General features: G+C 44.2%; 1 protein-coding gene across 1 annotated transcript in view; it reads left to right on the top strand.

The window, feature by feature from the left end:
• Positions 1-16,448, top strand: part of LOC126267757 (photoreceptor-specific nuclear receptor-like) — a 145,433-nt gene that overhangs the window by 26,335 nt on the left and 102,650 nt on the right. The window contains exon 2 of the mRNA XM_049973061.1: positions 2,825-2,928. Within this exon, the coding sequence (XP_049829018.1) occupies positions 2,825-2,928 (104 nt within the window). The remainder of the gene's footprint in view (positions 1-2,824; positions 2,929-16,448) is intronic.

The following is a 16,448-nucleotide window of genomic DNA, read 5'->3' as shown; positions in this document are numbered from 1 at the left end:
TATAACCAATGGCACCCCATACCATCACGCCGGGTGATACGCCAGTATGGCGATGACGAATACACGCTTCCAATGTGCGTTCACCGCGATGTCGCCAAACACGGATGCGACCATCATGATGCTGTAAACAAAATCTGGATTCATCCGAAAAAATGACGTTTTGCCATTCGTGCACCCAGATTCGTCGCTGAGCACACCATCACAGGCGCTCCTGTCTGTGATGCAGCGTCAAGGGTATCCGCAGCCATGATCTCCGAGCTGACAATCCAAGCTGCTGCAAACGTCGTCGAACTGTTCGTGCAGACGGTTGTTGTCTTGCAAACGTCCCCATCTGTTGACTCAGAGATCGAGACGTGGCTGCACGATCCGTTTCAGCCATGCGGATAAGATGCCTGTCATCTCGACTGCCACTGACTGATACGAGACCGTTGGGATCAAGCACGGCGTTCCGTATTACCCTCCTGAACCCACCGATTCCATATTCTGCTAACAGTCATTGGATCTCGACCAACGCGAGCAGCAATGTCGCGATACGATAAACCGCAATCGCGATAGGCTGCAATCCGAGCTTTTATCAAAGTCGGAAAATTGATGGTACGCATTTCTCCTCCTTAAAGGAGGCAACACAACAGCGTTTCACCAGGCAACGCTGGTCAACTGCTTCTTTGTGTATCAGAAATCGGTTGGAAACTTCCCTAATGTCAGCACGTTGTAGGTGTCGCCAGCGGCGCCAACCTTGTGTGAATGCTCTGAGAAGCTAATCATTTGCATATGACAGCATCTTCTTCCTGACGGTTAAATTTCGCGTCTGTATCACGTCTTCTTCGTGGTGTAGCAATTTTAATGGCCAGTAGTGTATTAACAGGGACAGTAAAACGCGATCAATAATCAGTACTCCAGCAGCGACAGCGCTGCTCTGGCCCGCGCTGACTGCCACTGTCATGCAGTAGTGCTGCTCAGTCGCTGATGGAGTACTGGTTATTCGTCGCGTTTTACTGCCCCTGTTAATATATACTGATGAAATAAACATCGCACTAGACTAATTTGGAAGCACTCTAACCGATAGCCACATAAAATTCCGCTTCCTGTCAACACTGGGCGTCACATGAGAGACGTGGGCTGACTCCAGCTCCAAATCGCAAACGCGAAATTGTAGATATCCGCCGAAACATCGGAGTATATAATGATCCATTCGTCTTCGAAACTCTAGTTTCTCCAAAGCATTACGCGTAAAAATATGATCGATGCATGAATAGAACCATAAAATCCCCAAGTTTACATTTTACTATGAGTACCCATGTGGTCACACGACACACGTCCTAGCGGTAGTCAAATTCGTTCCACGCCTTGTGTGCCAACATCCTGTCAATGCTCATCACAGCAGACTTCATAGCACTGGGTAAACGTGTATTCCCCCAAAAGGGAAGAGACACAAGGCATTAGGCCAGGCGACCTATGGATGGGGGAGTAAACAGAACCACATTATTGCACCACTACGACCAATACAATGATGAGGAAGCTCGTCGTTTAGGTGGCAACAAACATCGATGCTCCAATGAGGGGAGCCCCGTCTAGTTGGAAGATGAAATTCTGGGAATCATCAGTCAGTTGTGGAAACAACCACAACTGCAACATGTCTACATAAAAAGCACACGTCACAATCTTCTCACAGGAGAGAAACGGCCCATGCAGCTTTGCCTGTGACAATGAACAGAAAGACTGGCCTTCGGCGAATTTCGTTTATGCTCCACAGTTTCAAGAGTATGTTCAATGCCCCAATTTCTCACATTGTGGCGATTAGACTTTCCAAATCAATGGAAGTTTGGTTCGTCGCTGAATGTCGGGTTGGAGGTGCCACTAGAGTCGGTTCAACAAAGCTTTATAGAGAATTATATAAGTAATTGGAGGAAGTGAGATTCCTCTGTATATGTTCCCCATCTGTATTTCTCCTTTCTTATAAACTGGGCGTAGAAGGCACTCTTCCATTATTTTGCGATTTTCTCTGGTTTTTTAGACTTTTGGTATGATTATGCCGCTTTTAGGTGTTAGGTCTTCGTGTTCCAATTTCCATAACTCTGAAATAATCTCATCTTCGCCAGGTGCTCTATTGATTTTCAGTGATCGATTATGTACATTATTTCTCGTGCGAGGGGGAAGCGAATCAGAATTTGGTGCTGGTTTTGTAAATCGGAGTTGTTCAGATGGTGCTACGCAATTGAGGAGTGTACTGAAATATTTGGCTAGAATTTCACATTTATTTTTTGTATTAATTTGCAAGAACCATCACCTACAAATAAATCTACATACGTACTGCGTACCTTAGGTGCATAGCGGGGGTTACCTTGCTGCGCTACTAGCGATTATCTTTCCTGTTACACTCCCAAATGGAGAGAGGGAAAAACGACCATCTGTTTGCCTCCGTACGATCCCTGATTTCTCGTATCTTCGTGATTCTTGCACGAAATGTACCGTGGCGGCAGTAGATACGTTCTGCTGCCAGTCTGAAGTGCCTGTTTCTATATTTTCTCAATAGTGTCTCGCGAAAAGAACGTCGTCTTCCATGCAGGAATACCGATTTGAGTTCACGAGGCGTCTCCGTATTACGTACGTGTTGATCGAACCTACCGGTAACAAATTGAACAACACGTGTTTGAATTGCTACGATGCATGTGCTAAAATCCTTCTGTGTTGCTTTTTCTTTCTTTCTTGTCGGCCAGTGTACATTTTACATGTGTTAGCAAATAAGTAGCTCAAGTGGCTCGTATTTGATTGTTTCCTACTGCGCTGGCATGCGCCCTGAGCAGTGCTTGTTGTGTTTGCGCAGGTGCCAGGCGGGGACGGGCCGCTGCGTGGTCGACAAGGCGCACCGCAACCAGTGCCAAGCATGCCGCCTCCGCAAGTGCCTGCAGATGGGCATGAATAAAGACGGTCAGTACACGCGCATGCGCAAACCTTTGTTCTCTTTAGGCGTTCTGCGCTGAAGGTACCGGTTCTGCCGTGCCGAATATCTCGTGTTCACTTTTAGCGATCACATTTGCTGTTCTGTGCTCCAATTTACTAGTTCCTGTGGCATTACCGCTAGGCAAGAGTTATCTCAGTGTGTTTAATCCTGGAGGGACGGTACGTCAGGTCGATGGTGGCCAAGGTGTCGCCACCGTCGCGAGTGCGAGGGGAGAGACGAATCGTGTGATCTCACCACCGAGTCAGGATTCCGTTACCAGAGCAATATCTGTCGAGACATCCCTTCTGATGGTCAAATGAAGCTGAAGAGTAACAAATCTTCATAACTAGAGACAGGCGGGCATCCAGAAAGGGGAGTGAGGCTTAGGGGGTCATGAGATCTCCTCCTCCCAAGGACTTTTAACTGAAAGCGTTCATATTTTTATATATTCCTATCCCAAATTTCTCATTTAACTTTTGAAGAATAAAACAGTATGAAAACTAAGAGTCTCCGTAATGGCAAGAATTTCTACAAAATTACAAGCAGCACTATGTGATAATAAGTATTCGGACACCCTTCTGTAATATGGAATTGACCATTAGACATCACGAGATTCGGTCCTGACGGTATAATAGGAGGTGGGGAGTACTGTGTTGTCAGTAGACAAGCAGTAACAGCAGAATGAGTCAGTCATGACAGCTCAGTGACTTCGAACGTGGGGTAGTAATTGGATGTCACCGGAATAACAGACCAATCAAGGACCTTTCAGCCCATCTAAAGCTGCTCAAGTCGACTGTTGGTGATGTGATTGTGAGGTGGAAACGCAAAGGCACGACAACAGACTTCATGTACTGGTGGACAGGAACCGTCGAACATTGCGGAAGGTAGTTTTAAAAAATTGCATGAAGTGAACAGAAAGAATCACTCGCGGTTTTCAGAGCACCACCACAAGTCCAGGTAGCGTGCTTAGGGATTTAAAACGAATGGGGTATAACATTCGAGCAGCTCCTCATGAACCACATATTTCTGTTGTCAGTACTAAATGGAGGGCTTATTTCAATAGCGTTACAAGTCAATTTTTGTTCATTTTGAGACACAAAGTCCTAAAGTTAAATGAGCGCTGAAAAATCTGCAGTTGAGATACTAGAAATATTCAAGCATATAGCCTTTTGCTAGAGATGAACCTTTCTCTCTCTTTGTTTGGATCATTAATTTCAGAAGCATCATAGGCAGAAAAGTCGAGGTGATGGACTTGTACCACTATTGAAATAAACCCTTCAAATGACGCCAGAGGTGGTGCAAAGAGTGACGCACCGGAGTGATCCAGTATACTATACGCTGTGGCAATGCGGTGGAAGGGTCTGGGCTACCTGCTGTCATGTGTAGTGTCAACAACGAATTAAGGAGGAGGTGGTGTTACGATATGTAGGTGTTTCTCATAGTTCGGTTGTGGGCTCTTATTGCGCTTCAGAAAACGCTAAATGCGAAAGGAGTTCAACGCATTTTAAAGCGTCGTTTGCTGCGTACAGTAGGGGAACAGTTCGTAGGCGACGACTGACTGTGCACCCTATCACAAACCAGAATCTTTGAGGCAATGGACAGTGGAGAATAACATTTTTGAAATGGACTGACTTGCCCGGAGCCCCGACCTGAATCGTTGCCATTCCTTCACAGACATTTAGACACCTCGCTGAAACTGTCCCCAGCACAGTTCAAGCCGCCAGCAAGGCGAAGGCTGGACAAACCCGATATTAATGCCCACTACTAGGTGTCCCGATTATTTTGGCCACATAGCGAACGTCCAACACAGCTAAACCGCTGCAGATAACATTACAGCCAGGTGAAGACGCAATACGCAGGGTGAGCGTATTTACTGCCTACGACAAACCCGATACGGTTTGTGAGTCTACAGGGTACAACCTGCAACCACAGGAAACTAACAAGTGCAAGACGTAAGCGGAAAGACCCTCCACTATGATGGAAATACCACAAACTCTAAATTCCCGCACTTAGGTGGGAATTATGGAAACAGCATTCTCCTGATTTACACCCTCCTATAGCCGTAGTCTACAGTCTGCTATGATACGAGGGGACTTCAAAAAGTGAGTTACATAGAATTATGGCAGGCCAAATTATTTTTATTGGATGCTACATTCACTTCAAAGAGACACAGATACAGGCCACTAGTTTTCAACGTAGTCACCAAGTCTCTGTAAAGAAAAGTCTGAACATTCTTCCAATCGTTCAATTCCTCGACCTTTGAAATCTGTCTTTTGTCATGGAGCCACTTGATAGCGCGCGGCGACATGTATAGCTTACTTCCTGAAGTTCCCTCGTAATACCGATATCGGTGAGCGCACATCTCGATTTTCTATCGTCTAAATTAGACGTTATCAAAGTTGTGAGAGATTTTTTGCAGTTATAGTTCTTAAATAAATTGCGTGGCACATTTACTTCTCAAATTTTCTGGCAAATGCTTCTTAAATTATGTATTTCCCTGACTTGCAATTTCTTGGAAGTTACGCTAAAAAAGCACTGATGTTCGCAAACGATTATTTTTTATTAGTTTGGCCTACTGAGGACCACATGAAATAACTTATGTCTTTTATCTTTTCTCCTTTCTTTCTTGTTGATCTTTTGTTTCTTCTGTCCATAAAGAGCCTGTTGTTTTCTTTGTTTTCTATTGGAATCCTCTGAGACTTAACTTTTACTATGAAACTTTCTCTTTCTCCTATTTCTTCCTTCATTTTTTCCTTTTAACGTAGGTCTGTCTTAACTTCTTTGAATCGCATAATTGATGTTTTAGGTTTCTATCAAAAAAGTTAAAATTTCTGTTCGTTATTCATTTTTCATCTAGCCTCTTTAGATGTCCATAGAATACAACTCTTATCTTCCTCATTGGGTCTAATATTCGTTCTATTCTTTCATAAACTACTTTATTACTTCTTAATTTCCATTTTCCACTGTCATATTTTGGTCTTAAGTCTTCCCTGATTATTTTATTTCCCTCTTTTCTGTGTCACCTAACTGTATGGCTATAAAAGGCAAAAATGCATTCTGGTCTAATGACAGTGTTTTAATGCCATAGTTTAGAGTTAATAGATAAAGATTTCTTGTTATAAAGATTTTTTGTTAACAGAAAAACAACTTCCATTTTCCTTGGTCTTGCTATGTTAGCGTCTTTGGCTAAAGCAAGTCGTTGTGTTATTTCACCGAGCTATTTAAATCTTGCTGCCCTTTTTATACTTGGATAATTAATTTCCACATATTTCGGTGAGTCCTTTGAATCTGTCATATACTCTGTTGTTTCCAAAACTCTGCTGTTGAAGCTTATTTTTGTTAGGAGATTGGTCTGTCTTCTAGCATTGTCTATAGATTCGGTTAAAATGGCAAGATCGTTGAAAAAGTCGAACAATCAATTCTCAGACTATCCCATTTTCTCCGAATTATGATTTTTTTAAATTCCTTCTTCTCCTGTTTTTTCCCCATTTCCTGTTTACCTTTTCTAGTACACAATTGACAGCAATGGGGATAATCCACCTCTTCGTCTTATACAAACTTTAATCACAAAGGCCTTGGAGGTTTCATATAAAAATTTAATCGTGCATTTTGTTTATGTTATTGTTTATTTCATGATCTTTATGATGTTATTATTATCATTATTATAACAACCTAGGCATACGTGTCACGATAAAAGGGGGCTACCAAAATTTTATACCTGGGGAGGGGTACAACAATAAGCTGTGAAACCTCCTCCCCACCCCTATTCCATCCTTTTAGAACCGAACCTCTTGCCCGCTTCTTACTTGAGAGTTATGCAGTTTGCATCTACAAAGCACATACTCAGCGACGACACGGTAATGGAGAACATCAAATGTACCAATTTCAAATAATGAACTCATAAATCGTTAGTTACACGGGGTCAAACGAGTTGTGGAGTAATTCCACCAACGGTATACGATAGAATTCGAATTGTTGTCTATATGACGCAATAAATTCAGGCTAAAGCCTGAATAACACTGTAAGGCACATTTTGTAGAATGTTGCTTTTCTGGTTTAATAGCGCTATTTACGAGATTCTCTTACGCTATTGGTAGCAGTTATCACGTTAATCGTGCAGGTGCAACGTTATAAGCTATGTCAGTCAGGTGTTTTACGCGCTATCCGCTGTAACAACGCTGGATACCGGAACATGACTGACTGCAGGAATGTGGGTCTCACTCCTCATAACATAAAACGTGTAAATGACGTGCAATGAAGGAAAATTAACCGTGACCACTGGAAAGTAATTAAAAGGAAAAGAATGCGGGATTCTGATTTTGAACACGCGTCAGGACATCGGAATCTGCCTCGGCAGCTGAGCTGTTTGCATGGCGGATTGCTAAACGAAAGGGCTCGTGTTCGAGTGTCCGGCGGGGCGAAGATGGCTCAATGGGCTAGTCTGAAAGCCAATAAATGGGGAAAAAGTGGGAATTTGGTCTCGGCGAAACAATGTCTATCAAAGGCTTGTAGAATATTGCTGTAAATGATGATTGCAATACTTTTATTCGTATTATAAATTTGTGTAATGCAGCAGACAGATACTGCACGCTTTTAAAAGAACACAGTAAATACCTACAAACATGTGAGACTCTAACTTCAACATAACTGCAAGAGAGAAAAGTAATAAAACAGACATGAGTGAAGCAATGTTTTATGGTTGACAAGCACATATGATACGAGATCGCGTTAACTCCTCGGCGTGCATGAAAACAAAACAAATAAATTACATCCGTTTCGAAACTTGGTGGAACTCTTATTTGATTTGCGTTTTCGGGATCAAACTTGAAATACTACTAACTGCTTCGAAATCCTATTTGAAGATATAACTTTGGAAGCTGAGTTACATACAGCACATAACGTGTTAACATTTGTTTCGTCTTGGTGCAATAAAACTGGAATGATTTAACTACCGACAATCGGCACTACAACGTGCCTTACAAAAAACGCGTGACAGGAGCAACACTGACTGTGTATCTAATGCGATATAGTTGTATTCGACAATAAGAAATCTGGAAAAATCCTGTGTCCACGATTTGCTCCAGATTTCGAATGAAACGACATGTTTACTGTTACCAGTCAGTTTCATTCGAGTCCAATAGTAGTCATGGCAAACGCTACCAAAAAATATCATCATTTAAAATTTTACTATTGCCATTCTATATCAAGAATATGTGGTAGCAAAAAGTTGCTATTAAACAGTTTAAGAGAAGAACTGAAGTGGAAAGCTCTCCAAGTACCAAACCTCATATCTGTCCACTGCTGCCGGCCGTTGTGGCCGAGCGGTTCTAGGCGCTTCAGTCAGGAACCGCGCGACCGCTACGGTCGCAGGTTCGAATCCTGCCTCGTGCATGGCTGTGTGTGATGTCCTTTTCTCTGCCTTGTGATGACTGGGTGTTGTGTGCTGTCTTTACGTTAGTTAGGTGTAAGTAGTTCTAAGTTCTAGGGGACTGATGACCATAGATGTTAAGTCCCATAGTGCTCAGTCAACACTGACTGTGTATCTAATGCGATATAGTTGTATTCGACAATAAGAAATCTGGAAAAATCCTGTGTCCACGATTTACTCCATATCTCGAATGAAACGACATGTTTACTGTTACCAGTCAGTTTCATTCGAGTCCAATAGGAGTCATGGCAAAGGCTACCAAAATATATAATCATTTAAAATTTTACTATTGCCATTCTATATCAAGAATATGTGGTAGCAAAAAGTTGCTATTAAACAGTTTAAGAGAAGAACTGAAGTGGAAAGCTCTCCAAGTACCAAACCTCATATCTGTCCACTGCTGCCGGCCGTTGTGGCCGAGCGGTTCTAGGCGCTTCAGTCAGGAACCGCGCGACCGCTACGGTCGCAGGTTCGAATCCTGCCTCGTGCATGGCTGTGTGTGATGTCCTTTCCTCTGCCTTGTGATGACTGGGTGTTGTGTGCTGTCTTTACGTTAGTTAGGTGTAAGTAGTTCTAAGTTCTAGGGGACTGATGACCATAGATGTTAAGTCCCATAGTGCTCAGTCAACACTGACTGTGTATCTAATGCGATATAGTTGTATTCGACAATAAGAAATCTGGAAAAATCCTGTGTCCACGATTTGCTCCAGATCTCGAATGAAACGACATGTTTACTGTTACCAATCAGTTTCATTCGATTCCAATAGTAGTCATGGCAAAGGCTACCAAAAAATATCATCATTTAAAATTTTACTATTGCCATTCTACATCAAGAATATGTGGTAGCAAAAAGTTGGTATTAAACAGTTTAAGAGAAGAACTGAAGTGGAAAGCTCTCCAAGCACCAAACCTCATATCTGTCCACTGCTGCCGGCCTTTGTGGCCGAGCGGTTCTAGGCGCTTCAGTCAGGAACCGCGCGACCGCTACGGTCGCAGGTTCGAATCCTGCCTCGTGCATGGCTGTGTGTGATGTCCTTTTCTCTGCCTTGTGATGACTGGGTGTTGTGTGCTGTCTTTAGGTTAGTTAGGTGTAAGTAGTTCTAAGTTCTAGGGGACTGATGACCATAGATGTTAAGTCCCTTAGTGCTCAAAGCCATTTTTTTTTAGTGCACTGCATCAAAAAACAATGTACACTGGCGTCCTAAATTAAAGCAACAAACAGCTGTTTCCCGGTCCTGCATCTAATTCACAATACAATCATACAAATTGTCAACCAGATGTCCTTACAATCGTGTTCTGCGCGATGTGATGACGGAATTCTAGTCATCGGACAACCATGCCAACGATGACGTCAGAGCACGCATGAAACAGAGAAGTGTTTGCCAGGTAGACCCATATCCACAATCGCTGTGTACGCAATCACAGACGATGCAGTACGGCACAGAAAAGATGCCTACCAGACTCTCTGCGGTGGAGGGCCATAGAAAGAAAGGAAGCAGGACAGTCTCAAACTGATTTGGCCCGAAGGCTTAATGGGAATGTTCTATTGTTTTTCGCATGTGGCGGACAGTTTATAGAGACCGAAACTGTACCCCGAAGACTAGGAGCTGCCCGTCCAAGTTTGATTTCAGAAGCGAGGACCGTTATTTGGCTGTAAGGGCACGACGGCACCGCCTTAGTCCTCCATGGCAACTGGGATATAAGATTGCAATATCCACTGGACGTGTTGTATCGAGGCAGCCGGTGTGCAGAAGTCTTCGGTAGGGTGGCCTTTATTGTCGGAGACCTGCTGTGTGTCTACCTCTAACGCGTCTTCATATAAGAGAAGGTCTAGACTGGAGTCATTAACATACCACCTAACGGTCGAACAGTGTGCCAATGTTGTTTTCACAGATGAGTCCCGATTTGGTCTGGACAATGATTCTCAATGGATTCGCATCTGGAGGGAACGCGGAACACGATTTCGGGACCCAAAGATTGTGGAAAGAGTCCGATATCGAGGAGGATCCTTAATGGCGTGGACAGGAATTATGTTTACCACTCGCACCTCCCTTCATGAAATTGTACGGATGAATCGGCAAGGTTTAGCTGCTGCCAGGTATCATGGCGAGATCTTGGGACCACATTTACGGTTGTTGCGATGTGCTGTGGGCCCAGACTTCGTACTGACGGACGATTTTGCCCAACCTCACAGGGCAGGGAAGTTGATGTTTTCTTGGAAAAGGAAGATACTGAACACACACTCCGATAGAGCGTGTCTGGAATGCACTAGGGAGACGGCTTCCAATACAGTAGCATCCATTAATCATTGTCCAAGACTGCCAGCAGCTCTGCAGGAAGAATGGACGTTATTGACTGAACATGAGACTGATGACATTGTTCACAACTTGTCCCGTCGTTGTAAGTCCTGTATTGCACGCAGATGTGGTCACACCCTACACTGAGCAAATTAACCAGTTGTCGGAATGTGTATACAAATCCGACAATTTGGGAAAACATGCAGCATTTTTGTCTACCTTTATGGATGTTGCAGTTGTTTAAGTTCTGCATTCTTTACATTGTTTCTACTTTATTATCACCTATTTACACTGTTTTGTGGCAAAATAAAGGCAATCTTGCACAATTTCCGTTTGTTGCTTTAGTTTAGGATACGAGTCTATATCTCTTTCCAACTAAGTTATTAGTATCCAGAAAATTGAGAAAGTATTCTGATGCAACAGAATTATGCTGCCCACCTCATCATTGCAAAAACTAATGACACAAAGTAGAATATAAATAATTTATTACGCTCTGCCACAGCAGGAAACTGACTGCTTCTATGTGCCAGTAAGAAAGTTTATGTTTCAAGTGTCACTGATACAGAGGCACTTTGTTTTGTTTGTGATAATACTATTACAGAAATACAGTAGTAAAATTTTGACTAGTAGAAATGACATCAACAGAAATCATTTCTCGTGTTGCGATTTTTTGCAACGGAACAACAAAACTAAATTAATGAAAAATATCTCAATACTGACTTTTATTTCGTACATGACCCACTCATGGGATCAGTGTTTACTTTGCTGCTGAGGAAGAAATGGCAACATCGTCAACAGGTGTCTCTGTTTTGCAACTGATAAACGTTGCTGGTCTTTCAGGAGAACCACGGCGTGGCATACACCTGCCATGGTCCTTTCTATTTTGAATATACTGACTGTTTTTCATTCTTCTGCTTCAGAGTAAGGCAGAGCTAACACGCTGTAGGAGGCGGCTACAGCCTCGACGTTCCGCACAACCTTGATGAACCATACGTAAACTGCGGTGTGATATACGACTAACCACACTGGCAAGGAATTATACACACGTCTGTGTTCCTTAGAGCAGCGTCATGTTTCACAGACAATCCAAACGTTTCTATCTTTGGCGCTGGCAGAAAAATAATGTTGATTTTATGTTTAGAGGGGATTCGAGATATTTTAGGAGAAAGATTTCCTACGATAGGAAGAAAGGCTATCGACTGGAACCTTCCCTCTTCGGATTATGAAGTTGCATTCTCACTTTCGGTTTGAACTACAAAGCCTTGCGGATCTCCCACGGTGCATAGCCCTTAACTTCAAAAGCTTTTTGGAGATCATGATGTTCTTGTATATGGTCCTTATTAGCCACCATACATGCCTTGTATACAAGTGTAATTAGGAGCCCACTGACCTGCGCAGGATAATGATACCTGTCCGAATACAGGTACAGATAGTAGTACCGGCTTGCGAAACACATGTCCCAGGGTTATGTCGGTTTTACTATGAACCAAGAGATGCAAGAATGGGAAAAATGGTCCTTTTCCAGCTCAAATGCATTTGGATATTCCCTGAATAGAATTTAGAGGATTTAAAAATTGATAAAGTTTCTCCCCGCCATGTAGCCACACTGCAAAAGTGTCATGGGCATACCTCCAAAAGCTGATAGGCTTACAACATGCAGAGTCCAAGGTCTTCTCCTCACAATCTTCCACATGGAATCTGTCCACCAAGCGTGGTAAGGTCTTCCACTGCAACCCCGACAGTTTAAGTTCGTTATTGCATAACAAAATAAGTTGAGGGGAGCAATTGCCGAAACAAGGTCATACACTGAAGTTACAAAAGTTGTGGGATGCCTCCTAATATCGCGTCGGGTCTCCCCTGGCCCGACATAGTGCAGCATCTCAACGTGGCACTGTCTCAGCAACTCGCTGGAAGTCTCCTGCAGAAATATTGAGCCATGGTGCCTCAGTAGCTGCCAATAACTGCAAAAGTATTGTCGGTGCAGCATTTTGTGCACCAACTGACCTCTCGATTATGTCCCATAAATGTCCGATGGGACTCATGTCGGGCGATATGGGTGGCCAAATCATTCTCTCGAACTGTCCAGAACGTTATTCAAACGAGTCACGAACAACTGTCACCCGGTGATATGACACATTGTCATCCATAAACTTCCATCGTTGTTTGGGAACATGAAGTCCATAATGGCTGCAAATGTCTCCAAGCAGCCGATCATAACCATTTACAGTGAATTATCAGTTCAGTTGGACCATGCGACCTTGTCCACGGCACATAAACACACCCCACACAATTACGGAGCCAGCACCATCTTGCACAGTGCCTTGTTGACAATGTGGGTCCATGGCTTCTTGGGGTCTGCGCCACACTTGATCCCACCATCAACTCTTACCAACTGAGATCGGGACTCATCCGAGCAGGTCACAGTTTTCCAGTCGTCTAGGGTCCAATCGATATTCTCAGCAGCTCAAGAGAGGCGTTCCAGGCGATGTCGTGTTGTTACCAATGGTACTCGCGTAGGTTTTCTGCTGACATAGCCATTAACGCCAGATTCCTCTGCACTGTCCTTATGGATACGTTCGTCGTATGTCCCACATTGATTTCTGCGGTTATTTCACGCATTATTTCTTGTTTGTTAGCACTGACAACCGTACGCAAGCGGCGCTGTTCGCGGTCGTTATGTGAAGGGCGTCGACCACTGCGTTGTGGTGGTGAGAGGTATTGTCTGAAATTAGGTATTCTCGGCACACTCGTGATACTGTGTATTTCGGAACACTGAATTCCGTAATGATTTCCGAAAGTGAATGTTCCATGCATCTAGCTCCAACTACAATTCCGCTTTCAAATTCTGTTAATTCCCGTCGTGTGGCCATAATCACATCGGATACCTTTTCACATGAATCACTTGAGTACACATGACAGTTCCGCTAATTCACTATACTTTTACATTTATACATAAGCATATCGCTATCCCACGACTTTAACCTCAGAGTAATAAAGTCACTTGATGTGAGGGACAACCACAGCTATGATAATATACACTCCTGGAAATTGAAATAAGAACACCGTGAATTCATTGTCCCAGGAAGGGGAAACTTTATTGACACATTCCTGGGGTCAGATACATCACATGATCACACTGACAGAACCACAGGCATATAGACACAGGCAACAGAGCATGCACAATGTCGGCACTAGTACAGTGTATATCCACCTTTCGCAGCAATGCAGGCTGTTATTCTCCCATGGAAACGATCGTAGAGATGCTGGATGTAGTCCTGTGGAACGGCTTGCCATTCCATTTCCACCTGGCGCCTCAGTTGGACCAGCGTTCGTGCTGGACGTGCAGACCGCGTGAGACGACGCTTCATCCAGTCCCAAACATGCTCAATGGGGGACAGATCCGGAGATCTTGCTGGCCAGGGTAGTTGACTTACACCTTCTAGAGCACGTTGGGTGGCACGGGATACATACGGACGTGCATTGTCCTGTTGGAACAGCAAGTTTCCTTGCCGGTCTAGGAATGGTAGAACGATGGGTTCGATGACGGTTTGGATGTACCGTGCACTATTCAGTGTCCCCTCGACGATCACCAGAGGTGTACGGCCAGTGTAGGAGATCGCTCCCCACACCATGATGCCGGGTGTTGGCTCTGTGTGCCTCGGTCGTATGCAGTCCTGACTGTGGCGCTCACCTGCACGGCGCCAAACACGCATACGACCATCATTGGCACCAAGGCAGAAGCGACTCTCATCGCTGAAGACGACACGTCTCCATTCGTCCCTCCATTCACGCCTGTCGCGACACCACTGGAGGCGGGCTGCACGACGTTGGGCCGTGAGCGGAAGACGGCCTAACGGTGTGCGGGACCGTAGCCCAGCTTCATGGAGACGGTTGCGAATGGTCCTCGCCGATACCCCAGGAGCAACAGTGTCCCTAATTTGCTGGGAAGTGGCGGTGCGGTGCGCTACGGCACTGCGTAGGATCCTACGGTCTTGGCGTGCATCCGTGCGTCGCTGCGGTCCGGTCCCAGGTCGACGGGCACGTGTACCTTCCGCCGACCACTGGCGACAACATCGATGTACTGTGGTGACCTCACGCCCCACGTGTTGAGCAATTCGGCGGTACGTCCACCCGGCCTCCCGCATGCCCACTATACGCCCTCGCTCAAAGTCCGTCAACTGCACATACGGTTCACGTCCACGCTGTCGCGGCATGCTACCAGTGTTAAAGACTGCGATGGAGCTCCGTATGCCACGGCAAACTGGCTGACACTGACGGCGGCGGTGCACAAATGCTGCGCAGCTAGCGCCATTCGACGGCCAACACCGCGGTCCCTGGTGTGTCCGCTGTGCCGTGCGTGTGATCATTGCTTGTACAGCCCTCTCGCAGTGTCCGGAGCAAGTATGGTGGGTCTGACACACCGGTGTCAATGTGTTCTTTTTTCCATTTCCAGGAGTGTAGTTTAACTGATGACAACAGCAACAGCCTGTATTAAAACGATCTATTAATTACGACTAGTTTCAAAACACATAGTAATACGTTCAGGTGACAAACTGTTGACCTTTCAACACATAATGTCCTTAAAATCTCCGCCTTCCTGCACGAACTGGGTTCATAAAGTACGCAACCGGCATCAATAAACTAACCAGAGAATCTGGAGAAGGCATATTCTCAGCTGCAGCGACCAGCTCACGTACAGAAAAAAAAAAACGTGCAAGGGTGTCCATCTGAAATGGTTCATAAAATGAAGAGGTCTCGTTATGGTACCCCTGCAATAGCTATGCAAGAGGAGTCTGCCGGTTCGCTGCCCTATCTCCAGGTCACTCCTCGTGCAGACACACTGCAACATCAATTGAAAAATTTTTCTTTCTCCAGCCAGATTTAGAGCGTAGTTCCTCTTCATTTTATGAACCATTTCAGCCACATCTGAGTCTATGTCCGCACTATTCTTGTGAGAGTTTTGATGCTACAATTATTTATATCCACTGTCCTTGTTTTCACCGCCGTCTGTGAGATAAGTATGAAGCTGCACTTCTGCAGATTCCTTCGATCTTCTCGTTATGGTACCCTCCTGTATTGTGGAGAGAGAACAATTTAAGATCCTATTTTCTCTTAAACGTTTTTATAGGCCGTATGCCAAGAACTCGATTCCAGGTTCTCTTGAATGACGGATTATTCCTCTCTGTTTCATACTGCTCGTTTACTTGCTTTTATAGCAAGAGTATAGTTTTCTAGTTTGTTTTCCACCGACTCCGCATTGTTAGTGAAAGCTGAATAGCTTTATGGTCGTTGGTTGTCTTTACTGCGGTAATTTCTAATTCTGAATGGATCTATAAAGCTGACCTGCTTATTACGTAACATCTACGTCAAAGCTCACTCCCGCTTTGTTTTAGGTAAGTGAATTTCAGATCGAATTCTTTACAAACAGTTGAAGCTCAATAATCGATATTCCGGTTCAATGTCTGTTTCCTGGTGTATCTTTGTGTCATAGGACAGCGTTTGCATTTGCATCAACTTTGGATACAGTGAATTGGCTGTAACGAACTTTAGAGATGTACATTAAGTTTTCAATGTGTGTCGCTCTATTTTCACGTAATTAAAGGCTTTTATGAACAATGTGAATAAACCCAAAGAAGACAATAATATTTCCACACAAGCTATTGATTTAGGGTAAATATTTTTGTTTCATTCTGACCTGCCGATCGGTTTCGGCTTTGGCACAAGTCTTAGGTGCACTTACAACGATGTTCTCACGTAGGACGCAGTCACAAAAAACATAATA

This window comes from Schistocerca gregaria, chromosome 4 (assembly GCF_023897955.1).
Source record: "Schistocerca gregaria isolate iqSchGreg1 chromosome 4, iqSchGreg1.2, whole genome shotgun sequence".
NCBI lineage: Eukaryota > Metazoa > Arthropoda > Insecta > Orthoptera > Acrididae > Schistocerca > Schistocerca gregaria.
The sequence above is the reverse complement of the archived record's forward strand: the minus strand, read 5'-3'. Positions and strand labels throughout refer to the sequence as shown.